The sequence below is a fragment of the Balaenoptera borealis genome, assembly GCF_965194805.1.
Source record: "Balaenoptera borealis genome assembly, chromosome: 6".
In the NCBI taxonomy this organism is placed as follows: Eukaryota; Metazoa; Chordata; class Mammalia; order Artiodactyla; family Balaenopteridae; genus Balaenoptera; species Balaenoptera borealis.
This window is the reverse complement of record NC_138863.1, coordinates 18,501,711-18,527,984: the sequence shown is the minus strand read 5'-3', so window position 1 is coordinate 18,527,984 and position 26,274 is coordinate 18,501,711. Positions and strand designations below refer to the sequence as shown.

The 26,274-nt window shown below is 55.2% G+C and overlaps 1 protein-coding gene across 20 annotated transcripts in view; it reads right to left on the bottom strand.

The window, feature by feature from the left end:
• Positions 1 to 65: 65 nt before the first annotated feature.
• The window catches only part of CFAP65 (cilia and flagella associated protein 65), a 46,450-nt gene continuing 20,241 nt past the window's right edge, over positions 66 to 26,274 (bottom strand). For 11 of the 20 annotated variants that reach the window (XM_082396544.1, XM_082396545.1, XM_082396541.1 and 8 more), the window contains 29 exons: positions 25,990 to 26,156; positions 25,602 to 25,801; positions 25,160 to 25,305; positions 24,193 to 24,676; positions 23,836 to 24,101; positions 23,178 to 23,378; positions 22,589 to 22,948; positions 20,255 to 20,392; positions 18,565 to 18,810; positions 17,770 to 17,994; positions 16,719 to 16,877; positions 16,340 to 16,490; positions 15,755 to 15,883; positions 14,488 to 14,701; positions 14,048 to 14,176; positions 10,687 to 10,863; positions 10,329 to 10,395; positions 10,080 to 10,190; positions 7,538 to 7,729; positions 7,272 to 7,430; positions 5,936 to 6,079; positions 5,646 to 5,759; positions 5,346 to 5,453; positions 3,235 to 3,279; positions 2,795 to 2,997; positions 2,212 to 2,340; positions 1,191 to 1,673; positions 368 to 505; positions 66 to 254 (listed from right to left, as the gene is read on the bottom strand). In XM_082396544.1, coding sequence (XP_082252670.1) covers positions 122 to 254; positions 368 to 505; positions 1,191 to 1,673; positions 2,212 to 2,340; positions 2,795 to 2,997; positions 3,235 to 3,279; positions 5,346 to 5,453; positions 5,646 to 5,759; positions 5,936 to 6,079; positions 7,272 to 7,430; positions 7,538 to 7,729; positions 10,080 to 10,190; positions 10,329 to 10,395; positions 10,687 to 10,863; positions 14,048 to 14,176; positions 14,488 to 14,701; positions 15,755 to 15,883; positions 16,340 to 16,490; positions 16,719 to 16,877; positions 17,770 to 17,994; positions 18,565 to 18,810; positions 20,255 to 20,392; positions 22,589 to 22,948; positions 23,178 to 23,378; positions 23,836 to 24,101; positions 24,193 to 24,676; positions 25,160 to 25,305; positions 25,602 to 25,801; positions 25,990 to 26,156 — 5,418 coding nt within the window. In that variant the 3' untranslated portion in view covers positions 66 to 121. Of the gene's footprint in view, positions 255 to 367; positions 506 to 1,190; positions 1,674 to 2,211; positions 2,418 to 2,794; positions 2,998 to 3,234; positions 3,280 to 5,345; positions 5,454 to 5,645; positions 5,760 to 5,935; positions 6,080 to 7,271; positions 7,431 to 7,537; positions 7,730 to 10,079; positions 10,191 to 10,328; positions 10,396 to 10,686; positions 10,864 to 14,047; positions 14,177 to 14,487; positions 14,702 to 15,754; positions 15,884 to 16,339; positions 16,491 to 16,718; positions 16,878 to 17,769; positions 17,995 to 18,564; positions 18,811 to 20,254; positions 20,393 to 22,588; positions 22,949 to 23,177; positions 23,379 to 23,835; positions 24,102 to 24,192; positions 24,677 to 25,159; positions 25,306 to 25,601; positions 25,802 to 25,989; positions 26,157 to 26,274 lie in introns of those variants that run through there. The other 9 variants (XM_082396532.1, XM_082396540.1, XM_082396530.1 and 6 more) reach the window with 9 other exon arrangements.

Genomic DNA, 26,274 nt, shown 5'->3' with positions numbered 1-26,274 from the left:
TCTGTCCCTCTCAGACCGCGCGCGCGAGTTCTTGTCGCGTCGGGGAAATAAAGTCAAGGCAGATATAGAAAAAAAGCTAGATGCTTTAATGTGGGGTGATGGAGAGGGGGGCGGGAGGAACCTAGAGCTGCAAGTCGGAGAGGGTGGGCGCTGGCGTCTGCAAACAGTTGGTGGGGGGCGGCTCAATCGAGCCGGGCATCTCCGCTTGCTGCGGCCCCGGGGACGCCGCCGGCAGCGAGTCAGGAGTCAGAATCCTGGATGACAGAAAGCCCCAGGTAGTGGGGTCGGGGAGAGGCTTCCCGCCGAGCCTGCCCGCCCCTGCAGCCCCTCGCGCCCCTCCAGCGGCCGCTGGCCCGGGCCCCCCAACCTGGGAACACTGAGCGGCGGCAGGGCGATGACGCGTGGCCGCGAAGTGAGCACCACCTCCCCGCGGCTCGCCTCCACCAGGATGTTCTGGATCACGTTCTCCAGCAGCGCCTCCTGCAGGCTAACGAAAGCCGGCAGCCTACGGGGCGGGAGGCGGGGGCGCCGGGGTCAGCGCCGCCACCGACCGCGCTCTCTGTTCTCCGCTGGCCTCCTCTGTGCTGTATCGTTTGCCGCGTGCTCTACGTGGATTCTCACTTTAACTCCCCGCCCTCCCAACACTATGAGGCATCCTTGTTCCAACTTTACAGACGTTCAAACTACGGCTTAAACAGACCAAGTTGCCAAACGTCACGCTGCTGGTACACGTGGTGGGATTCGAACCCAGGGAATCGGAGTCCCCATCCCAGGGCCAGGGTTGGGGAAAGGCATCGAGCGATGGGATGGTGCAGAAGGGACTCCTGGGGAATCCCACCACGGACAGAAAGCCACAGAGCAGCCCCAGGGAAAGGCGGTGCAAGAAGAGGTGGTACTTTTCTCCTGGCTCTAAAAACTCATTTAAGAGACTTTGACGACTATAATCACCCTCCTGGAAGTGGTGTGATGGTAAATGTTAATAGTCTGCTCTTGGAGAAGAAAATTAAAGCTTGGATCACCATTTCATAAATACTCCCACTGAGGTCTTAAGCGTCCAACAGTGATGTCAATGAACACTGAGTTGGAAAGAGAAGCTCACACAGGTAGAGCCCCAGCACACCATTGCCTCCTAGGATCCTTCTGCACTTGACCCCCCCACCCCAAACCCTCACCTCGCTCTGGCTGCTTACCGACTGATGGCCTCCTTCTCATCCTGCTCTTGCTTCTCCTTCAGTAAGACCTTCAGCTGTTGCTGCCACTGCCATTTCAGGGACTCCTGGGACGTGGGCTGCAGCGTGGGCTTAATCTCCGTCCAGGGCAACTTCTCTTCCTTCTCCTGCAGCTCCTCCTCTTCCATCTCCTTCTCCTCTTCCATCTCCTCCTCCACCTGTTCCTCCTCTTCCTCCTCCAGCTCCTCCTCTTCCCCTTCGTCCTTCTTCTCCTCTTCCCCCTCTTCCTTCTTCCTCAGCCTCCGTTCATCTTCCTCCTCCTCTTTGTCTTTGCTGACCTCAGAGCTGTTGGAGGACTGAGACATGGCTGGCACTAAGTGCAGGCTGCTGTTCTGGGCCATGAACCTTGCCGACTGCTCATTCCAGAACTGGCAGAAGTAAGGCATTTGCTCCACCAGGTTTCGGTCCACAGCCTCATGGAAGATCTTGTCCTCTAGCAGACCCCTGGGTGGCAGGGAGGAGGAGAAGGTCCTCACTGAGAGGCCTTGCAGCGCCCTGTGGGGGGCTCTGGCTTCAGGGTTCCCCAAGGGGTGGTTCTTGACTACTGTGTCCACAAACATGTGCTAAGTGCGGGGAGGGGAGCCCCTGATCAGTTGCTCCCTCCCATTCCTTCTTTAGAAAAAGGCATCTCTGGGCCCCGTGGATTCTTAAAGGTGAACATTATATGGTAGAGGAAGAGCCAGGATGTCAGAGCTACACAGATGAGGGCCGGAGCCCTGGAGAGACAGTGAACTGGCTCCAGACCACATCTACCAGCCATGACAAGGCAGAACTCAGGACCCAGCCCTGAGGATCCCTCCACCCAGCTCCATTAGAGCTGTACCATCCTGGAGGGCCTGGGACCACCAGTGGAAGGATCTTGTGAGGAAGTTCTATCTTTCAGGAAAGGAAGGGCTGGGATTTCAGGGGCTTTGGGTGGACCCAGAATTGACGAATGAACTAGGGAGATGGAGGGGTGAGCATTTAGGGGGTGGGTGGTCACCTGATTATGGTGGTGAGACAGTCAGTCAGGAGCTGCTTCTCCTGCTTGGATACAGGGGCCCACTTGTCCAGGGATTCTTCCTCACCAGCCTCCGACTCCTCCCTGGGGTACTTCCTCTTTGGCAGCTCCCTGGGGCAGGCCGTGGCATTCTGAGTGGCCTGGGCAAGCCACCACGCTGGGGTTGGGGGCATGAGCAGTGACGGTGGCTGCCCAGTCATGAGGACATAGGTGAGTCTGGGGCAGCCCCCAGCCTTAACCCAACATAGTGCTGCTGCATTTGGGGAACCAAGCCCAACTCTCAGAGTCAGCAAAGGACCTGGAGAGGCTCCAAGTTGGAAAGGGAAGGAAGGAGGGGAGGCAGGGAGGCCTAAGTGGGTTCCCCAGGGGCTCTGGCTCTTTGCCCCCTCCTCATAAGGGCCTAACAGTAATGGGGACATTCTGGGCCCAGCAGTGCCCCAGAAGTCCCAGTGATGCCGCACGTGCTCCAAGCCCTCAGCAAGGGTTAGGTCTGGGCAGTCCTGTTCTAGAGCGGGAGGGTGGCAGAGAGCAGAGAAAGCAGACCCCTCCCTCCCTGAGAGTTCACCGGTGCAAGAAGTGGCGGGGAAAGTCAGAGAAGAAGTTGGCCAGGAAGTAGTCAGTGGCATGGGCGCGGGCAGTGAGGCCTAAGCTGAGCACCACTGGTGAGGGCGGCTGGGGGCATGGCCAGCGTGTCTCCTCCTTCGCAATCTTAAGGTTCCAGCTGGTTGGCCAGTTGAGACACCACTGGTTCTTGATGGGGGGCAGCGTCTTTGGGAAAGGGGAGGCACGGATGACAGGGACTTAGGGACTGCATTCCCATCACTGATGGGTCCCTAGCCCCCCAACCAGGTCTTCTGTGACACCCCTGGCATTTCATCCCCACCCATTGTCACTTTCATCCCTCCCTTCCAGGAGACTAGACCAGAGGTTGGAGGTATCTCTGGAGAGGAAGCAAAGATCCTCTCAAGTTATCCCAAGGAGATAGGCCCGGGCTTACGTCCTCACCCTGTACTTCCTCACAGGTTCACAAGCTGTACAATATGCCCTTCTCTGTGGAAGCAAAGAGACCCCTGCTTAGGATGTAAGAGGCCTAGAGGGACTCCCCTCTTCCTCCCCTTCCTGCTGACCCACGGAGGGCCTGAAATCAATGTCAGCACCTGCTGCCCTCTTGGTTCTGCCCAACTCCCAGCCACACCCTCTTCCAGAACCTTCCCTAGGGAAGTGCTGCCTGCAGACATGGAAAATCTGGTTACCTAACTAAAGGAAAGACATGGAGATGCCACCAAACAATGCAGGCTGCCCCAAGGGTACTTGTCTGGTTTGGCTTGCTAAGGAAACAGCCTCCCTTATTAAGCCTTGATTCAGAATTCCCTTCTCCCATGGCCCTCAAGACATGATTTGCCTTCACAGTTGGGCCAGAGGTTCAGAGGGGAGTAGTGTCTCCCTGGGGGTTCAGTGTGGAGTACACAGGGGTGATCGAGGTGCAAGAATGCAACAGTGGGGACTTCCCTGGTGGCACAGTGGTTAAGAATACGCCTGCCAGTGCAGGGGTCACGGGTTTGAGCCCTGGTCGGGGAAGATGCCACGTGCCAGAGAGCAACTAAGCCCGTGCGCCACAACTACTGAGCTTGTGCGCCGCAACTACTGAGGCCCGTGTGCCTAGAGCCCGTGCTCCGCAACAAGAGAAGCCACTGCAATAAGAAGCAACACAACAAAGAGTAGCCCCTGCTCACTGCAACTAGAGAAAGCCAGTGTGTAGCAACGAAGACCCAATGCAGACAAAAAAAAAAAAAAAAGAATGCAACCGTGGGGAGGAGGATCCAAGGTGGATATTTTGAATCATTTATTATCAGTCTCCCCTGCATAAATAGTAATAGCCCATGTTTAGTGAGTGCTTACTGGGTGTCAGGCACTGTTGTAGGCACTTTACATGCATTAACTCATTTAATCCTCGCAGCAGTGCCACAAAGCAGATAACAATTTATTCACAGTTTAAAATATTTTGGGGCTTCCCTGGTGGTGCAGTGGTTAAGAATCCGCCTGCCAATGAAGGGGACACGGGTTTGAGCCCTGGTCTGGGAAGATCCCACATGCCACGTAGCAACTAAGCCCATGCGCCACAGATACTGAGCCTGCGCTCTAGAGCCTGTGAACCACAACTACTGAGCCCGCGTGCCACAACTACTGAAGCCCTCGCGCCTACAGCCCATGCTCCGCAACAAGAGAAGCCACCACAATGGGAAGCCCGCGCACCGCAACGAAGAGTAGCCCCCACTCGCCGCAACTAGAGAAAGCCCGCACGCAGCAACGAAAACCCAATGCAGCCAAAAATAAATAAATAAAGTAAAGTTTAAAAAAATAAAATAAAACATTTTAACAACTTTTCTTTTTAACCTTTTAATTTTTGGCCATGCTGCACAGCTTGTGGGATCTCAGTTCTCTGACCGGGGATTGAACCCGGGCCGTGGCAGTGGAAGCCCGGAATCCTAACCACTAGGCCACCAGGGAACTCCCTTTTTAACCTTCTTAATATGGAAAATTTCAAAAGTATACAAAAGTGGAGAGAGGGCTACAAAGAATCTTCCATTACCCCCAACTCAGCTTCAACAATTAGCAGTTCATGGCCAATTTTGTCTCATCTATACCCCATCTCTGGATTATCTTGAAGCCAGTCTCAGATGTCATATTACCCCCCATTATACAGCTGAGGGAACTAAGAGGTTAAATAACTTGATCAAGATCACAGAGCTAGAAATCATCAAAGTCAGGAAACAAACCCGGGCAATTTGTTTCCAGAGCCTGTACCTGAAACCACTACGCCACACTCTCTTCCATCAGAAGGTGAGCTCTGCCTGGTTTCCCCTGGGTCCCCAGTGCCCAGCACCAGGTAGGTATTCATTAAATACAGGCTACATGAAGCAGGGAATGGTCAGCCAGCTTTCAGAATCCAGAGAGTCTCTTGGGGATGTGCTATGCTTAGCCTAATGAAAGAAATCTAATCTCTTAAGTCAGGCTGACCAGTTTTTTAGGACCACCTCTGACCACCACCTCTGTCCCCTCTGGCAAGGCCAATCAGAAAGCTCTGTGGTGTTCAAAGCCCACCCTGCCCTCCTCACCTTTGCTTTCCTATCTGTGATGGTGAACTCCACTTCCTGCCGCACCTTCTCGTCCTTCCACTCCTGCAGTTCCTTACGGTACTGCTTCAGGAGTTTCTGCCGGTACACCTGTGGCTCAGGACAAGGAGAGAGAAGACCAAGGTCTGGAGGGCCTTGGCCTGGGCCTGTGCTGTGGGCCCTCCACTCTTCCAGAGGTTGGCCTTTGCCTCTCTCTGGGGGTCTGGGGATCTCACAGGCCACCCCACACCTCAAGACTGGGAGCTGTGCACCATCCCAGCTTCTCTCTAAGGCTGATCTTACCTTGCATACCAGGTCCATGTTATAGAAGCTGGCATGCACTGAGGCCTTCAGGGTCACCACAAACGGGATCGTCTCTTCGGGAGCCACCTTTCCTCTCATAGGACTCACAGACACCTATTTATTTTGGGAAGGAGTCTCTGGAGCTTCACAGGGATTGGATGGGACAAGATGGGATAGGGGATGGGATGGGGTGGGATGGGATGGGATAGAGTGGAATGGAGTGGGATGGCATGGGGTGAGTCTAGAGCCCCTCTGGAGGTTCTGATTCTGCAAACACAGGGAACTCTCACCTCCCCAAAGTCCAGAGCCTTCTGCTGCCAGACAAAGACAATTGTCTCATTCTTGGAGATGTTGTTGAGGAACAGCAGGCGGCTGCACTTGCTCTGCACAGGAATGTTTCCCAGGGAGATATGAGATTGGGACAGGAAGACGTTCTGTTGGTGCAGACAACACAACAGCAGCTTTGGGAGGTGAAGAAATACTAAGCATAGCAACCACTACCAGTCACTGCATGCTTTCAACAGGCCAGGTACCACCGTAGGCAATTGACATGCATTTGATCCTCACAGTGGCCCAATATATAGGCCACTACTATATATAGGTACTACTATCATCTTCACTTTATAGATGTGCTGCTAAGTTTCAGAGAGCATAAATAATTTTCCAAAGGTCTCTCACAGGCACAGCTGGGATAAACTCTGGCAGTCTCACTCTAAAGCCTATGATTTTGACCATTAAAATAGGCTTGGAAGGGCTGAGAAATCAGAATTCGCTTAGAGAAGGCAGAACTAAAGCCAACAAAATTTGAGTCTCTGAAGGATGGTTGTAAATTAGTAGGTGATCAGCTGTTGGCATCTTCACTGGGCACACAGCAGGAGCTGTGTTGTAGGGGTATCTGGAAAGATTGAGGCCATGGAAGGGGCACTTTCTCTCTGTCTAGACCCTGAGTGCCTCCAGAGCTGAGACTTTGTCTGGCTCTTCTCTGTGACCCCACAGTACTCATCCTTCAGTAAGAGTCCAAAGAGGGTAGGAGTGGAAGAGTGGACAGGCAGATGTATTGGTGGATAGTAACTGGATGAGTGCGTGGATGGATGGATGGAGAAGTGGGTGAATGGACGGATGGAGAGATACGTGGATGAATAAACAGGCATGTGGATCAGTGGGGAAATAGATGGATGGATGTGTCAGACCTCCCAACAGGGAAGAGTGTGCGAACTAAAGGTAGTGTTACTGACCCTAGATATTTCAGCAAAATCCATCTAGGTCCAGGGGAGAGACTGTTCTATGTGAAGATAATATCTCAGAGCCCTAGAATGACAGAGCTTCTTTCTACTCCTTTCAATAGCCCCATCCCAATGCCCAGAGGCAAGGGCGGGTGGAGGGCCCTGCAGCAGGGGGAGTGGCCGGAGCAGGAACACCTGTGGGCACTAGGTGGCAGGGTAAGCCTCTCATGGAGCTGGTGCTGCCTCCTAAATCTGGAGGAGGGCTGCTTCCAGGTTCACCTCTGTATCCCTCCCTTCTCAACTCCGTCTCTTCTTTCGCAGCCTCCCCATCCCTCTGCAGTGGACACCCTGGGCCCTCAGTCTCCTCCTAGGCCTCAGGCCTTCCCAGGTCCCTTCCCCCTACCTGTCCAGGAACCATCAGCCTCGAGTGGATGGAGCTATTGTCCCATGAGGAGATGTTGTGGAATGGGGCTGTGTCGCCCATGATGTGAGGGTCATAGCCCACTCCCTGGAAGCGGATGGTGGCTGAGTTCCATCCCAGGATGTGTATGGGCACATCCACCTGGGAAGTTAGGAAGGTGGGGGAAGGCACTGGTCAGAGCAAGGCCTGCTGGGGAGGCCACCTCCAACCCCCTCCCCAAGCCCGTGTTAGCCCAGGCTGCTGCTCACCATGTAGGTCTTGGCCTCAATAGGTGAGAAGATCCAGAAGACAAGAGCAGTTGTACCTGGCTGGATCTCCCCTTTGGGGTTGAGGCAGCAGAAGATGGGGTGATCAAAATTTTTTTCCTGAACCTGCGACAGGATGCTGGTCTGGATCTCATATGTCACGGGCACCGAGCCACCGTTATACAGCTCATAAATCTGCAGGGGGAAGGAATAGGGAAATCTCCACACCAGCTCAGGGCTGCAATTCAGAGAGCCTGGGATTCTGTGTCCACTGTGGGAGGGCAGGTTGAGCCCCGTGACGTCACCCTTACAGTCCCAGAGCTCCCTTAAATACCTCTGATTTCCCTTATGGCTTGATCACCCAAGAAGTATATAACTGTATTTTCAGCCTGTGACATTTTAGTATAATCTGTAATTCTTATTTTATTTGCTCTCAACTTACCTTAGTCAAGGTATAAGGGGACACTAATGCTTGTGTCCCTAGTGTTGGAATTTAGGGAAATGTCCATGCATGCACCATCCAGACCCTTCATCGTTTTCTAAGCTCTCATTCTAACTACCTGTGAGACTGCCACTTTCCATGTCTGCCATTAGAGGTAGTTGTGCTTAAAGGCAGATAAGGGAGCAGAAGGAAGATATGAGGTCTCCCCAAGACTAACTCCAAAGTTGGGGAATCACAGAACGGCCTGCCTGAAACCAGAGATCTTCTGGTCCAAGCCTCTGTGTTAGAGATGAGAAAAAGGAAGACAGTGAGAATAAAGTTTGTCTGGCTTTAGGTCCAGCCCCCTCATCTTTCTCAGCACCCACTCCTGAATGTGCTGATGTTCTTTCTCTAGCTTGGACCACCCTCTGAGCTTCAGACCTGGTATCCAACTACTACTAAACAACTCCTCCTGGTTGTCTCATAGGCCTCTTAAATTCAGCCAAAACCAAACTCTTCACTCTAAAACCTATTCCTCCCCCAGTGTATCTTGTTTCAGCAAATGGCACTACATATTTCCAGTGGCTCAAACTAGGAATCTAATACATTTTTCATCCATTCCTTTCTCTTACTTCCCAGATCCAATCCCCAGCAAGTCCCAGTGATTTTGTCTTCAAAATGTAAATTAAATCTGTTCATTTCTCTCTGTTTCCTCTGCTCTCTTGCAGGTCCAGGCCACCATCTGTCATCATCTTATGAATGAAAAAGGAAGCTTGGCTGCAGTTGTGGAGTTTGGTTGTAGCTACAACTGGGTCTTCTCCAGATCTGGGGGCCTTTTCCATTGTCTATGTTCAGGGCCATGGGGGACTGGTCTGGTCTCTCTGGCATGTGAGTCTTTGCCTTCTCTTTTGAGGGTCTGGGATTCTGGGTGGGGCTTCTGGGAAGCCAGTGGCGTAAAGGGTGGTGTAAGGCAGTGAGCAGAGCTCGGGGCTATGAGACCCCCTCTCAGGTCTAGGAAGCCCATTCCTCTGCCTCTAGGCTGAGTGGCTAGAGGCCCCTTCCCAGAAACAGAAGGGCTTCTCAATTGTTAGAAATTTCAGAGTGGTGAGATGTTTGTGAAAATACTATATCCTCTCTTGGAGATTTCCAATGTACATTTTCAGAACAAAGGAACCTGATTCCCTCCAATTAATAAAGAAAATTCTATAGCTTTGAGGATTTACATTCTAGCTTTTCACGCTCCAGAAAGATGCCCTTTTTGGGGCAGTGATTTTCAAACTGTGACAGAGACCCATTAGTAAGCAGGTCATGAAACCAATTTATCAGGTCATGTCCAGCATTTAAAAAATGGAACAGGGCTTCCCTGGTGGTGCAGTGGTTAAGAACATGCCTGCCAATGCAGGGGACACGGGTTCGAGCCCTGGTCTGGGAAGATCCCACATGCCACAGAGCAACTAAGCCAGTGTGCCACAACTACTGAGCCTGCGCTCTAGAGCCCGTGAGCCACAACTAATGAGCCCACGCGCCACAACTACTGAAGCCCGTGCGCCTAGAGCCCGTGCTCCACAACAAGAGAAGCCACCGCAATGAGAAGCCTGCGCACCACAACGAAGAGCAGCCCCCGCTCGCCGCAACTAGAAGAAAACCTGCGTGCAGCAACGAAGACCCAACACAGCCAAAAATAAAAATAAGTAAAATAAAATAAATAAAACATTTAAAAAAATGGAACAGAATAAAATAAAAAAGAAAACATCAGAGTACTTAGCATGTAGTGGTGCACGTATTGATTTGTTTTGTTTCAGTTATATGTGTATGTATGTATTGGGTTTTCCAAAATATATTAGTGTGGCTCATGGTCAAAGAAGTTTGAAGAACCCTGTGTTAGAGGAAGGAACTCCCTGCTTTTGCATGGGAATGAGGCCTGGCAAAAGGTTTAGCACCAGTGCCAAGAAGCTGAAGCCTCTCGCCTTGGGTCTCTCCCAGTTGCCCAGTCTTGGGGTTCAACCTGCCACCCGACCTCTTAGAGTGAGGGCAGGGTCCTTGTCATCCTGTCAAGGGCTGATACAGATACACAGAGGTCAATACTTAAGCCTCCTGGTGACCAGGACAATGTAGGCCACTGACCTGCCTCGGGGGCAGTGTGTCGCCGATGGGGACCGGGATGAACTGATGGCTGGTGGAGGTGAAGTGCACGTACTTCTGCTCTAGCTTCACTGTCACACCTATGAAATTTAGCTGGAAATAGAAAGCCTGTGAGTAGCATCCTTCCCTGGGAGGAACTGAAGTACCCAGCAGAGAGATCTGGACCCCCATCTCTCTAGGGAGCACGGCTCTCTCTCGGTTTTCCAGGACAGGACCGGGGCTGGGCCTCACCAGGATCTCCCGGCCATGGGACACCTTGAAGAGCACCGGGAGGCGATCAGTGCCAATGAACAGGTGGCTGGAAGGGAGGAGAGAGTCTGGGATGAGTTACTGAACCCTGGTACGAGTGGGAGAACAAGAGGTCATGGCACACTTATGGCTTTGGGGGCAGCTACGTGGAAACCCCTGAGCTGGGATGGGGCAAGAGGAAAATTAAACTTCCCCTGCAGGTGGGAAGGCGGGGCCTTCTCAGGGTGGGGGCCACTCAGGGTACCCTGGAGTCACACAGTACAAGGCCAGCTTCCTCCAGGAGTTGGGGGGAAGGGGGTCTCCAGGACTGGAAGTGCAGGGCAGGCGGTGGGGACAGCACCTGTATTTGAACTCCACCATCTGCTCTTGCCCAGGACTCAGGCTCCCAGCCTTGGGGCTGATGGAGAATATGCAATTGTCCTGCACGCGCATTTGGTGCAGCTCGGTGCAGTCAAACTCCACCTGCTCTGCCCACAGCTCCAGGTCGATCTGCTGGTCACTTGGGAAGAGGAAGGCCCTGGGAAAGGGGTGCAAAGCAGAAGGGGTGGAGCCTCTCAGTCAGAACAGAGGCAGGAGCTCTGAGCCCCAGGCAGGATGGATGGAGGCCTTCTCTTCATCCCCCAGTAGGCAAGCTGTCCCATGCATGGCTGGGCAAATGCGGCAGTTGTGGATTCTCATTTCATAATGGCCCCCAAACCCAGGAACAGAAGCAGGGTCCTGGTGACTAAATGGAAAGTGGAGATTGGGGCTCCCATTGTGGGTGCCAGGGGTCAGGGTGCTGCTTATATATGTGGGCCACTATGAGCTGGGCACGGACCCTGGAGGGGTTTGTGTGACAAGCTGTTAGGAAGGGTCATTTGAGCCACCTAGGAATGCCAGCAGCACCAACCAAGGGTCCCCAAGAGGGCTAGTAGTCTTGAATCCAAAGCAAGGCTGGGCATAGAATTAGTGCCCCTGTAATGCCTGGTGCTGTACTAAAGCAGATACTGCACTCTAAATGGTGACCAAATAAGTGACAAAGGGGTCCCAAGGTCACAATCTGAGAAGAAGGATCCCTGAACTCTCAGAGGGATGGCACAGAACTGTCCTCAAAACGGGCAGAGGTTATGATGAGGGAACAGCCAGAAGGGGGAAAGAAAACAGCCAACACATCTGAAAAGGCTCAAGGGGAGTTGGGAAATGCAAATCAAAACTCCCTTGAATCAATCTTAAATATTTTCACATCTGAATCATGACAGTTACATCCAATGCTGGTAAGTTTAGAAAGAACGGACATCTTCGAACACAGGTAGGGAGAGAAGAAATTGCTACCACCTTTTGTTGTAGGAATTTTGACAGCAGCTTTTAGAATGCTGCGGACTGCGGAAGCCTGCCAACCTGTCCCCCTGCCTCAAGCCATGAATCCTTCTCAGAAGGAGAAGGAGTGCAAGGCCCTGCCCGCCCACCTATCAACGTTGCAGCCACACTGTGCCCTCTTCTCTTACCCATGTCCGCGCTAGGCCCTCCGTCTGGGAGGCTCTTCGCAGCCTCTCTGCCTCTGCTCCCTGGGCTGCAGGTCTAGCTTGGCTGTAGCTTTCTCCAGGAAGCCTTTCTCATGTGCCCTCCCCCACCTACCACTTCCAAAACAGAGGCAAGTGGCTGCACAAGCCTCTTTCACAGCACTTGTCACCCTGCACCAAAAGGTTGGTCCGCCCCACCTGGAGGTCAGGGCCTGGGCTCATCTGCATTGCTATTCTGAGCTCTGGGCCTGGAGCCTGCACCTAGGAAGCCCCAGTCAACATTTAGCCAATGACTTAATGAATGAATGAGGGAACAGATGATGTTAACCCGTGTATCTGATGCCTGTGAGGGATCACCCCTTAAATGCACGGCAGGTTTTCTGTCCTGCCTGCTGCTGCCTGCAGGCCAAGTCCACACTCCCCATTTCTTACCGGTCTTGGCAGGAATAAAACCTTCAGTCTGTTCCTTATGAGTTTAGCCGAGACCCGGCTAGAATTTTCAAAAATAGCCTTCTAAGAAATTGAAAGGAAACACAACAACACAGAAAGCCTAGGAAAGTCAAGCCTTCCAAGGAAGGTTCCCTGCGTTTGGAATCCGGGAACAAGCACGGACTGCCTTCCTGAACCTCCAATGATCTCCCAATGGACTGCCCAGCTCAGTGGGCACTCTGCCCGGCTTTCCTCCACCCCAGTTTCCAGCGACCTGGACCCTCTCCATAGAGAGTGTGAGCTGGCTTGCTCCTAAACAAATACACACGCATGCACAATCCACCAAAGTACCCTGCTCCACACCAGGACACGGGCCAGCGCCGCTTTTCCTGCCCCCACTCCTGAGCCCTGCAGGGCCTGGCTCCCAGCCACTCAGACAACCCAGGGAATGGCAGATCCAGAGCTCCAGGCGGGCCCTGGGCCTTCCCCACCAGCCTGCCAAGCTTCCCAGTCACTCAAGGCCAGGAGCCCTGAGTTACTCCCAGTCCCAGCCCTTCTCACACAGAAGCCGCTTAATGAATCAGCTCCCCTGGCATCCTCCACCACAGGGAGGCGCAGGACAACCCAGAGAGTACAGGGTGACCACTGCACCCCGGATGATGCAGCCCCCCACCAGCCTCACCCACACGCACCCCATGGCTCAGCTCAGGCAGGAAGGTTCCTGAGATCACAGAGGCCCCCCCACCCCCGCATATGTTCACTCTTATCCACTCACTACCATGCCCAGGCTGGGCCCCTGGCTCTCTCCCCTAAGCCTGACCCAGATGGGGACACTTCTTTCTCACCTCCATCTAGCCAAGCAAAGTTGGAAGTCATCAAAAGGAAGTTTACTAGGAAATCAAGGCGCGTGGCAGAGGAAGGGAGGGGAAAAATGAAATGGCACTGGCATGGAAACAGGATGCTTACTGGGCACCAGTTTGGGGCCCCAGTGGGAGGAAAGCCAAGCACAGGAAGGGCCCAGCTTGGCGGGCTCAGGTCTTCAGGCCTGGGCCCCATGTGACTGGGGAAGTGCAGCCTGCCCCGTGGCCAGCCTCGACCCTTCCTGCAGCTCACCTGGCTCTGCTTAGCCCTGTCATCTCCCTGACAACGGCACTGTGGCAGCAGAGCACCGTACTTCCCTGCCAGAGACCCTCAACTCGCCCCCCGTGCAGGCCCGGCCCCCATTGGCCTGGGGATCTGTCGGGGCTGCCCCAGCGCCTAGCACAATGGCCGGGATGCAGGAGCACCTCGCAGCTTCTTGCTGACTAACCAGTGTAGGCAGGGATTCTGGAGTTGGACAAATCTGGGCTTGAACTTGGCTCTGCCTCTAATGGCTGAATGCTCTTGGTTGAGTCCTTAGCCTCCCATCTGTGAAAGAGTCAGCAGAGGGGGATTTTTTTCACAGGGCTGGCGTGAGGCTCGGAGAAGAGGCTCATAAAGCCCAGTGGTTAGCGTGCAGTAGATGCGAGACGCTTACTTCTCATTTCTTAAGCTCTGAAGATGACCCTGCCAGTCTCCATAGGGTGATTCTACCATTTCTGAGCCTGTGGACCCGACTCAGCCAGTGACAGGTCTGGTGTCCTGCTGGGCGGCCCTAGTCTCACCCTGGCCTCTACATCCATCAGTGGGGGCGGGGGGGCACACTTCACAGACACCAGGCGACCAGGGCTACCACCAGCAAGAGAAGGCCTCCAAGCCCCTGTCCCCTGGGTCCCCCGGGCATCCCCTCTGTACCAGTCCAGGGGCACCACTCCACTGTTCTTCAGGGCCAGGAGCACCACAGAGGGTGGGGCGTCTATTGGTGCTGCCCCAAAATTGAAGTTGAGCTTCAGAGGGGTGAAGACAGAGGGGATCTGGCTGGTGCTGTGTGGAGCAGAGAAATGGTCTCAGAAACAGGGCTGGGGACAGGATGGGGCCCTTCCAGGGGTGGCTGGCTTGGCACCCATCTCCCCACAGGTGGGAAATTGGAGAATCTGGGAGTCAGGGGCAGGGGTGGGTCAGCACTTTAGACCTCAAGCCCATCCCTGCCTTCTCCGTGCTCCTCCGGGGATGGGCAGGAATTGGGGAGGAGATAGGGAGCCCCTTCTGGGACAGGGCCTGGGGCTGAGGGCATGGACGGAAAGCTCCAAGAACATCCCCAGACAGGCCCTGCCTCTCCCCCAGGCCCACCTCACCTGTGCCGGGTGGGCACTCTGTAGGTGAGTTCCCAGGGGGTGGGGTCGCGCTCCAAGTAACTGTTGAGCAGGTCTAGGGAGAAGAGGCGCCACAGGTGCTTCCGGGTGATGCCCTCGGCACTGCCCATGGAGCAGATATCCAGGATGGAGAGTAGGGGGTACACGGCCATCAGGGACACGTGACACAGCTCCTGCTTCTCCCCAACCTTGTTATCTGGGGGAAAGCGGTGTGGGAGAGAGGGGTGGGCTCACCTCCCAGCTCCCCTGGGGTGGGACGTACAGGCTGAGGATGCAGGGGTCCCGGGAAACCTGTCCCAGGACCCTTGTCAGGGGCAGACTCTGGGTTACTTCCAACAACAGCCAAACTTTATCTGATACTTTCTATGGACCAGGCACTGTCCTAAGTGCTTTGCAAACACCACTGTGCACTGTTTTCAAACGATTGATAATACTTACTAATGGCTTTATTGAGATATAATCTATATGCCATAAAATTAACCCTTTTAACACATACAATTCAGTGATATTTTTTGTATATTCAGAGTTGTGCAACCATCACCACAAATTTTAGAACATTTTCAGGCTTTCCCAAAGAAACCCAGTACCAAGTAGCTGTCACTCTCCGTTCACCCCTGGCAACCACTAATCTACTTTCTGTCTCTGTAGATTTGCCTATTCTGGGTGTTTCACATAAATGGAATCATACAATGTGTGGCTTTTTGTGACTGGCTCCTTTCACTTGGCATAATGTTTTCAAGGTTTGCCTGTGCACCATTATTATCCCCATTTTACAGATGTGGAAACTGAGGCATAGGGAGGTTAAACAAGTCGCTAAGATTACATGGCTAATAAGTGCTGAGGCCAGGATCCAATTCCAGGGAGTCCACACTCTTAGCCACTCTCCTGTGCTGGGCTCCTAGCAGGCAGCCCCGGGGCAGGATGGTAACAACCTCATTTTATGAAGGAGGAAACTGAGGCCCAGGGCAGCTGAGGATTTGCTTAAGATCCCACAGTAAATCAGCACAGCGCCCAGCTCTTCACGTTGAGTCCTCCACAGCTCAGGCACACACAAACGGACACCCACACATACAGATGTGGTTGGTATGAGGCATATTCACCAGACACCCAAAGGCACACCCTGGCACACTCACACCCACTCTGCTAGCTCTGTCTGAACCCTTGGCATCCTCCCACCCCAAGTCCTGGTCACACAGTCCTCCCCCTTTCCTCTCTGGTCCTGACTCTCCGTGCCAGATGGCCCAGGTACCTCTGTGGGAGAGGAGAGAGTAGCTGATGGTCCAGGAGTACTGGGAGCGGTGTTTGGGACAGGCGGTCAGGCAGATGGTGTCCTGGGACCGGGGCGGCATGCTCCCCTCTGTGCGGTCCAGCTGCAGAGCTGCTCAGGAATGACCGGGTGGGGTCAAGGGCAGAGGAGGCCCTCAGTGCAGCCCAGAGAGGTCCAGCCTTTCCTCTTGCTCCCCCCCAGATACTCTCCCCTGGACCAGCATTGCTCTGGTTAGAGAGCAGGCCCTGAGCCAGGAAATGGGGAGCAGAGTGCTTCCTCCAGATCAAGACAGTGTGAGGACGCGTCTGGGTGTCACTGGCATCTGCTAAGCACTTTGCGCCACCTAGCTGCTCGGTGAGGCAGGCGCCACCAGTAGCCCCATTTTACAGATGAGGGAGCTGAGGCTCAGAGAGGACAATCACCCGGCAACACCACACATCTAGGAAGTGGAAGCACCAAGTTTTAAGCCCTGCTCTGCCTGCCCCCGAACCGTGGTCTGGTTAACCAGTCTTAACCAGCGCCCCTCATTGCCTGCCTCCCAGCCCAGTCCCGCCCAGGCCTGAGTACCGAGGGGGCCATTGCCGACAGCCTCAGGGCTGCACTGCTCCAGGAACAGGCGGTAATAGAGGGTGCAGTTGCCATCGTTCAGGAGCACCAGCATCCTGGTCTGCTTGCTGTTCACCAGCACGTTCCCAAAGTCCAGCTCCTTTTCCTTTGCCTGAGGGCCAGAGTCAGCCAGGCCGGGGTGGGGGGCTCCCCCAGGACCATGGCCCCGTCTTTCCCAACCCTGGCCTCAGAGAATCCCCAAGGAAGGGCAGGTCCAGGGGTGAGAGCCGGGGGGCCAGAAGACTCCCACCCCCTGCGTTCAGGCACCCTGGGGCCTTCCCTCCCGCATACGCCCTGGTCCCCTGCCCCCTCCCCTACCCGCCGGGGTCCTCCCACTCACGGAGAGGCTGCTGGTGATGCCCAAGCCCACCAGCCGGAGCATGTAGTGGGTGGTGGCGGAGGGCTTAGTGTCTGGGGGCAGGCCAGCTTCCCAGACCCACATCCCCACTCGGAACAGGTACTTGGTCTCCTCCAGAGGGCTGAAGGTCCACGTCAGCGTCTGGGGTCACAGAGATTAGCCCTGCATGGGGGTCTCTGGGAACCCCTGCCCAGGCTCTTGGACGTCTAAGGTCCCGCTGCAGGATATCAGGCTATGGTAACCCATTCTGAGTGTCTCCCCGTGCCAGGCACTTACACACATCATGTGCTATGTTATCTCCCTTAGCCCCTCGATCCCTTAGCCACACGAGGTAAGTGGTATTATTTTAGTGCCTCATTGTCTGATGAGAAACTGGAGACTCAGAGAAGTGGGGTAACTTGCCCAAGGTCACATAGCTGATGAGGGCGCTTGGTAGGAGCTGGGGTGTGAACTCTTGAGGTTGACTCCAAAGTCTGTGTGGTCTCTCGCCTTGCAGATTACTACCCCCGGCTTCTAACAGACACCGTGTGTTGGTGGTTCTTGGCTCAAGTTTGGTCTCCCCAACTAGGAGGCCCTAGACCAGGGATGGGAGTCTGCTAGTTTGGATCTCATCCGTGCCCCCTCCAGGGACCTGCCACTTTGACGTCCACGAGCCCTCTTCCTCACTCCTTAATGATAGCCACCCATTTGGCTCCACACCATCTCCCAGTGATCTCACCACTGTGCGGACCAGGGATGGAGACTGGACTCGTTTCTGGGCACTGACATCAGAAACCCTGCTTCAAGTCCCAGCTTTGCACTTCCTAATTCACAGTCTCAGTAAATGGCTATTTTCCCCCTCTAAGTCTCAATTCTTCTTTGTAAAATGGGGGTGTGGTAACAATCATACTAACCCATAAGGCTGGAAGAAATGACTGTGGATTGAATGGGAAAGTAAGCCTGCCCCCTGATAGGCATGAGTAAGAGACGATGGTGAAGGTGAGGATGACGGGCCCCTTCCCTCTGGCCCTTGGCAGTGTGGCAGGGCACTCACAAGGCTCTCATTGGGCTGGATAATCCCCCTGGTGGGCTGGACGGCCAGCATCTTCCGGTGCTGCTGGGAGACCCTCCACTCAAACTCCAGAGGTAGACGCGAGGGGTTTTGGAAGGTGAAGAGGCTGGTGGAGGAGCAACCCACCCAGGTGGGCTTGAAGAAGACGCTTTTACAGGTGTCCAGCTTCAGCTGCAGCGGCTCCTCCCGGCTCTGCATGCTTACCTCCTGGGGCCAGTGAAGGGAGGACAGTGCCCTGATGTCACCCTGCAGCCCTGGCTCCCCCAAAAGTCACGGGCAGGCAGCTTTTCCCCCTTGGAGAGGGCAGCAAAAGGCCCTCCACCAGCCTGCGCATGGGCAGCTTCTGCCAAAGGCAGAGTATGTAGTGACTGACCCAGGAGATAAGGAAAAGAACTCAGGGACTGAAAGAGGATGTACAGACCATTTCATGGTCCAGACATGGGTCCAACACCCCGGACCCTTTCCCTGCCCTGGCCCCAAACACCCTTCTACCACCTGCAGATATGAGTCTTGGGTTGCCCCCAGTCCTTCCTTGGGGACCTCTGCACCTCTTTTCTTGTCCCGACCCCATAAGGTGGACAGGCAGGGCCCTGAGGATAGCTGTTCCCAGATGTGGCCGAGGGGTCTTCTCCCTGCCGTGCCACTTCCTGGAGGAGGAATAGCCCCTGAGCTACTTTAGGGGAGCTTTAGAGGCCAGTCCCAGAATGTGGCTTTGAAAAGGAAAGCCCCAGACTATGGCCCCCTCCCGAGGACCCAGTCCCTACCTCTGCCTCCTACCTTGAGATACTGGGGGCAGAAATTGAACTGCAAGTAGAAAACATGCTGCTTCCAGGAGGTGCCCTTGGGGTAGGTAGAGATGAGGAAGATCTGGTGGGCCCCAGGGGGCACGAGGCCCGAGCTGGGCCGTAGGGAGACGTCCGAGCTGCTTCTGGGGGCCAGGTTGAAGGTCAGCAGCATGGAGCCTTTGTTGATCAGGAGCAGGCTGCGGTAGGAGGGTTCGCTGGGGGACACTGCAGGAAATAGCTGGGTGCGAGAGAAGAGGGACGCATGCTCAGATATACACGCCCTGCCCATCCCCCCCCCTCCCCCACCACACACACACTCAGGGAAGTCTGTGTGGGCTTGGGTGGAGCCATCTCTCAGGAGATCCAAGATGTCTCTGCACAACCCAGTCAGTGCCCTGGGGGCAGGGAATGGAGGGACACAGCGTGGCACCAAAAAATGCTTCTGTCCTCCAGAGACCTCCAGGCAGAGAGATGGGGTGGCCACAGGAACAGTCTCCAGGAAACTCAGGCCCCTGAGAACCCCCACCCCAAGTTTCTTCCATCTTAGGGCGCCCTCAGATCATCCTTTGGAGAACCCAGTTTCCGAGATCTTGGTCCAGAAGCTCTGGGGGTAAGCAGCCCCTTCTAGATGATTCTCATGCTGGTAGCTGAGGGGAGCCCCACTCTGGGAAAGGGAAAGCCCCAGCAATCCCAGCTTCTGAACATTCCTGAAGCATTTAGGGTGCAGCCAGCACCAGGCAAAGAGCTGGGCCGGGTACCAAACGCAAGGCTGGAATCGCTGCCCTGGGTGCCCCATCCAGCTGGGGCGATGAGCACCGTGCGTGAGGCGGGGGCGGGGTGGGGGTAGGGGGCAACATGGGCCCAGAATCTGCTGGATTTTAGTAAAGGCTACAAACTGCTGCGAGGAACTGGCCAAGGGAAAGGGGTGGGGGTCAGGGTCAGCGAGGGGGCCCCTGTGCAGTCAGGAGGGCTTTGGGAAGGGGTGCCCTTGAGCAGAAGTATAACTAGTGGGGGGGCAAGATCACCCCAAGCACATTGCCCAAAAGTGGCACCTTTCTAGCAACATGAGGCGTGGGGAAAGTGCAGACGGATGAAAAGACTGACGATGGCAACGGAACTGGGAAGAGGCATCGAAGGAGAAACCAGGATTAGAACTTGGCCACCTGGCTCTAGAATCTATGTTTCTCAGGCTTGCATCATCCTGAGGCTCAGGTCAGACGGGGCCTCCAAGGGCCCTTCTGAGAGACCTGGGAATCATGAGTCCCTGAGGATGGGGTCCAACCAAGGGGCGGGTTCTGCGACCCCTCCAGGGCTGGATGATACCCACGGGCAGGGGCTCATGACGTGGGTGGTCATATCCCTAGCAGGCACTCAGTAAACACAGCGAACGGAGGAGCTGGAGACTTTTAAACCTGAGTGAGAGGACCGGGGAGTATTTCAGGTGGGGCAGGCCGGAGCCATAGGTCTAAGCCCCAGCCCCTTCCCAGTCCCAGTGCTGCAGTCCAGGAGAGAGTCCTTGATGGGCGCAGAGCCCCAGGGGCTGGCAGTGGGGAGGTTGGGACGGCCAGCGAGGGTGCTCGACATGTTTCTGAGGCCATCAGAGACAGGAGAGGGATCTGCAGGCCACAGCAGAAGCCAGGCTCCCCTGTTCCACCTCCCGCCGCTGCTGGGGCCACGCTCACCTTGGGCGCATCCAGGGTATACTGAGGGATGTGGTGCTCCAAGCCAGCACAATAGCTGTGGCCTCGTGCCCGGAGCCTCAGGCACCAGGACGGGCACACAGTGCAGTCTTCTTCGATATTGTTGTAGCTCCGCAGGACCTGCAGGAGGGCCGGACCCATGGATAGGCTGAGTCCTGTGTCTGACCCTGTGGGGCACCCCAGCTTGCCTGCCCTGTACTGCAGGAGCCCTACATGGGGCCCAGAGGGAGGGGCCCTACGGAAAGACAGCGCGGAGAACAGCAGTCATAGCAGCCCCTCCCGCTGTGCGCCAGGCCCTGCCCTGAGCACTCAGCACTGAGCACTCAGCAAACGTGCTCTCTGACCCTCCCAGCCAGAGGAGGGTGGGGCTGGGATGTGAAAGCAGCACTCATCCTTCAGGAATGTGCTCAGAGAGCACTGGCCAATAGAAATATAATGCAAGCCACAAGTGTGAGCCGCAAACGTCATTTTAAATGTTCTAGTCCCAGCAATCCCACTACTGGGCATATACCCTGAGAAAACCATAATTCAAAAAGAGTCATGTACCACAATGTTCATTGCAGCTCTATTTACAATAGCCAGGGCATGGAAGCAACCTAAGTGTCCATCGACAGATGAATGGATAAAGAAGATGTGGCACATATATACAATGGAATATTACTCAGCCATAAAAAGAAACGAAATTGAGTTATCTGTAGTGAGGTGGATGGACCTAGAGTCTGTCATACAGAGTGAAGTAAGTCAGAAAGAGAAAAACAAATACCATATGCTAACACATATATATGGAATCCAAAAAAAAAAAAAAAAAGAAACTAGGGACAGGACAGGAATAAAGACGCAGACATAGAGAATGGACTTGAGGACACAGGGAGGGGGAAGGGTAAGCTGGGACGAAGTGAGAGAGTGGCATGGACATATATACACTACCAAATGTAAAATAGATAGCTAGTGTGAAGCAGCCGCATAGCACAGGGAGATCAGCTCAGTGCTTTGTGACCACCTAGAGGGGTGGGATAGGGAGGATGGGAGGGAGACGCAAGAGGGAGGAGATATGGGGATATATGTATACGTATAGCTGACTCACTTTGTTATACAGCAGAAACTAACACACCATTGTAAAGCAATTATACTCCAATAAAGATGTTAAAAAATAAATAAATAAAAAATAAATGTTCTAGTAGCCACATCAACAAGGTGAAACGCATAAAATTTATTTCAACAATACATTTTATTTAACCCAGTTGATCCAAAATCTTTTCACTTCAACATATAATCGATATATAAGTGATGCGGGAGGCATTTTGCATTCTTTTGTGCTAAGTCTTAGAAATCAGTGTGTCTCCTCCCCTTACAGCATATCTGTTTGGACTAGACACAGTACAAGTGCTCAGCAGCCACATGTGGCTGGTGATTGGCATATCGGACAGCACAGGGTTATAGCCTGTAGCCTAAAAGTCTGACAGGCTCAGCAAAGCCAGGTGTCCACAGCCTTATTCCTACAAACTTCCGAGTTCCCCCACTGCCAAGATATTAGAACAGAGGCAACTAAAGACTCAGCTTTGGGAAAACTTCTCAAAAGTTTGGATATGCTCCCAAGTTTATAGATGAAAAGACCAGGGCTCAGAGACATTAAGGGACGTGCCCAAGGTCACAGAGCTGGTAAGGGACTCTGACCTTGACTGCACAGCTCTCCTCTTCCCTGGGCTTCAGCACCCAGCCACTGGGAGAGAACAGCAGGGTGGGTAGAGCAGAGAAAGGAGGGAAAGGGCAGGATAGACTGGAGATGAGGAGGGAGTGACACGTCTGGGGCTAAGAGGCTGGGCTGGGACAGCTTGCTCAAGGGAAGTTGGAATAGAAGCCCCTCCCTACACGCACCTAATCACCGGGTGCCCCTGACTCTGCCCCCCAGGCCCTAGTTCCTGCCCACAGCTCTTTTAGCGGGACCACTTCCTACTTCAAGGACTAGAGAGAGGCCAGGAGCCACCCCGCCACACCAACCAGGAGCCCCAGGAAACTATGCGCACCAAAATTTTCCAAAGGGCTTGAGTCCCACTGAGTTCTCCCTCTGGAGGGGGTGGGAGGCACATGTGAGTGAGACATAATCAGTTGGGCCAAGAAGCCCCTCGGCCAAGGCAGGCCATGAGCCTGGGAAAAGACAGACCACTAAGGCTGCAGTCCAGCCAAGGAGACAAGAAGAGGGAGCAGAGCCTGGCACGGAGAGGATGGATCCTACATCACCCCATCACCCCCTCCGACCCCATACCCTGCCGTTCAGGCTCCAGGGCAGAGAACCCACCCTCTCATCTGCCCACACACCTTATAGACAGCAAAGGCTTCAAGCTCCACGGCGTACAGGCAGTTGGGGTGAGGCGGCTGGAAGTGCAAGCGCATGGCCGTGGACTTGAGAGGGGGCACATCACAGGGGTTTGGAGTCACCCAGAAGGGGCAATCAGCCCTGCGTGTCCAGGCCACAGTGATCTTGCCTTTGGTGTAGTTCATCAGGCACAGGGGGACAGGGTTGGGGTCCTTGGGCCTGGGGCAGGCACCAAAATCCACCTCGACAGGCTCAATGCTGACGGGCGGGGGAAAGATGGCCATGTCGTTGGTGCCGTCGAAGAAGTACTCGGTCATGGGGGGGATGAGGGGATACTGCGGGGCTGGTTTATCCTCCAGGTCCTGTGTGGGGAGAGCCGGTTGGCGGGGGCCCAGCTGCCATTCCTCCTGCCGCTGCCCCTCATCCGCATGCTCCTTTCTGGAAAAGGCTACAAGAGCTCCACACACGTCACCCCTGACTACTAAGGGTACCCACAGGGCTATGGAGCACAGGACTGCCCAAGAATTGAGAAGGGGGCATGAACCTGGGAAAGGTAGATGGCCCCCGGGGCCCCAGAGGGGTCCATCAAACCTCAGTGGGAATCATCAGGGCACCGTTCTTATCCTGCTCCAGCTTCTTCTCCCTCAGCATGATGCCCAGGATGTCAGGCGGGTAGAGAGTCAGGCCCCGTGCCAGGTGTGTGCGGTACCAAGCGAGGTGCTGAGGCCTGAGGATGGCCGGCTTGGTGCTGTCTGAGTGGCACGTCCCAATCAGGTCGAGGAACAGTGGGTCCTGCGACATTTGTCTGTGTGAGGCTAGATTTGAGCCTCCACTCGCCACCTTGGCCAGAGACCAGCTGGTCCGGGCACAATTTGTACCACTTTGTCCAGGGGCCTGTGTTGGGGTCGTCACTTCAAGGCCCTCTGCTCTGCACATGCTGCATGGGGCAAGGTCCAGTGCCCCCTACACCAGCCCATTAGCAGCATCAGCAGCAAAGTCCTCGGCCTGGCAGCAGTCACAGTAAGACTGGCCTACCCACCCGGCTCGGAGCAAGCATTCACATGTCCCTGGCCAAATTCTGGCTCCAAAAGCCAGGCTGGGGCCCTGGAGGTGATGATCCAGGCAGACAGCCCTGGAAGTTCCAGAATACAGGGGACTGAGCACCAAGCACTGTCTTCATTACTGGGCCTTGGATTGGCCCCTCCAGCTCCCCAGGGAGCCCCTCCTCACCCCCTCCCCCATAGCTCACCTGGTGGTGGATGAAACAGGCCACCCTCCGAAAGTAGATGATGGGGTGAGTGGGCTGGAAGGCACAGTGCAGGGTCATGCGGGCCTTGCCCACCAGGGTCCCAAAGGCAGGTCTGATGCTGAAGACGCTCTCCTGACAGTCGATGTCAAACTGGAAGTGGGCCGTGCAGTCCGACTTGTTCTCAATCCACAGGGACTGCTCCGAGCGCTTCCCAAGGTTGACCCAGTTGAAGTCGACACAGTAGTACTGCAGGGACACGTCAGGACCTGGGCGGAAGAGATGGGGGCTCTGTGAGTGGGCCCTGCCACCTGAGTGGGGCTGGGGTATCAGCCTCCCCGAGGATATGTCAAAGGGTACCACTGATGGGAGGTGGTGCTGCCTGGAGACAGAAGATTGGGTTGGAAAGGCCTGAGCGGACCACCAGGTCACCAGGGGTGAGCGTGGGAACAATATCTCCAGGTGTCTTCCACTGGTTCCTCACTGAGTCCACCAGGGGGCAGCAGACACCCAGGCTGAGGGCAAGGAGGCCCTGGGTGACTAGGAGCAGGCACTTGCCAATCATAAGCATGGGCTGCTCCTGTCTCCAGAGGGAGTGCAGTAACCTGGGATTGCCAGTACCTCTACAGAAACCAACGACTTTGAGCAGGGTTTGGGAGGCACAGCCAGAGGGCATGATGGACAAGTAGTCCATAGTCCTGACGTCCAAGGTCTCGGGGTGGAAGAACACTGACACGCATTTCTTCTCTCCTGGGGGCACGATGCCATGGGCCGTGGGGCATGAGAAGGCCTCGTCTTTGGCCAGCATGTCTGGGGCCACTTCGATCCTGAAGGGGGCGCTCACCTACGGGGCCAGGTGGGGACAGGAGGTGGTCAGGTCACAGGGTGGCTTGTCTGTTATTACCAAGGTGCCCAGCTGAGGGGGTGAGGGCAGCTGAAGCCCCACCTGTGCCTCAATCATCAGCTTTGATCGTGGAGCAAGGCTGCCTCTGCCGGGAGGAAGGACGGGGCCGAGCCGTGTGCCCTGCACTGGGACCACCCAGAGGGGGCACCTTTTCCTTTTCCCAAAGGTACCACAAAGGCTAGCTGTGGTCCTGGCATCAGGACACCTTAGGGCTGATCTTGGGGTTGCTCTGGGGGGGGTCAAGGGATACCCCAGCCCAGCCCCCAGCTGAGAGGAGAGTGGGACCCCTTTTGACATGAGTGTATCAACAGACATGGGTACGTGAGTTTGCAACATTCTGTACAGGGGTTGAGTATTAGGAGCACCTGGCCCTGTGGTCCCTGAGTCCTGCCCCCACTCCCCCTATGTGCACAGGACGCATACCACCGATGGGTTATACAGCTTGATCTGCCTCTCAGCGGTGCAGCCCACGGCAACAGAACCAAAGTGCAATACTTTCTGGACGCCCTCAGCATCCTGGTCCTCCGGGCGCTTCTGCTTTATGCTCACCAGCAGCTGGGCGCATTTGGCTGGGCAGAGAGGGGGAAGTCTTGGGGAGAAACCCACCAGGGCCTCTGTGGCCCCAGCTGAACAGCCCTTCAAAGAAGACGGGGGTCCCCAGGGAAACACTGGTCTGCGACACCAAGGAAGACAAAGAAAAGGCAAAGCCTGCAGGGCTCAGGGGAGGCCAGGAGGCTGGAGGAGGTCCCGTGGAGGGCAGGCCAGGGCGGGGGTGGGAGGGGGGTGGGAGGGGGCACACTGAGGCTTCAATCCCCAGAGAGGTGCAGCAGGGGGCTCTGGGGACAGGTGAGAGGTCGGGCCTCACCCACAGCCTGCAGCTGGATGCTGCTCTTCTGCTTGCTTCCCTCCCCGTACCAGCACGTGGCCTGAACGTTATAGATGATAGCCATAAGGGGCTGAAAGGTCACCTTGATCCGGCAGGCCTGGCCTGGCTCCAGCAGCCCCGTGGTTGGCAACATCTGGAACGGGCTGGGGGACTCCCAGGTGAAGAAGGTGGGCAGATCCCTGGAGGGGGTGGGCAGGTTAGAGCCACTGGGCTCACTGACCACTGCCCCTGCTTTAGAAAGGCGGAGATGCCCCCTTTACTCCCCCTATCCCCTTCCACCATCACACAGGCCAGTCTCTCCTGCTCCCAGGAACCCTCCTCACAGTTCTCACTCTTCCCACCTCTGAGCCTCAGCCACGGCCCTCACCCCGAATTGTCCAGGCAGAACCAGGCCTCAGCCATGTCCCCCATGGCGCACATGGGCAACTGCAGGGATGGTGGGCAGATCAGATTGTGGCAGGGCAGGGCGGCTCTCAGGTCCACACAGAACATCCCCTCTGCTTTCTCAAACCACAGCTGGTCCACGCACTCCTTCTGCGGTGTGGGGGCAGGGAGGCAGACACCCTGGCTGATCAGTGGTACCCGGGGGGTACTCAAGGACCACTCACCCGACCCCAGCCCTTGGCTATCCCCTCAACACAACTGCTGAGGG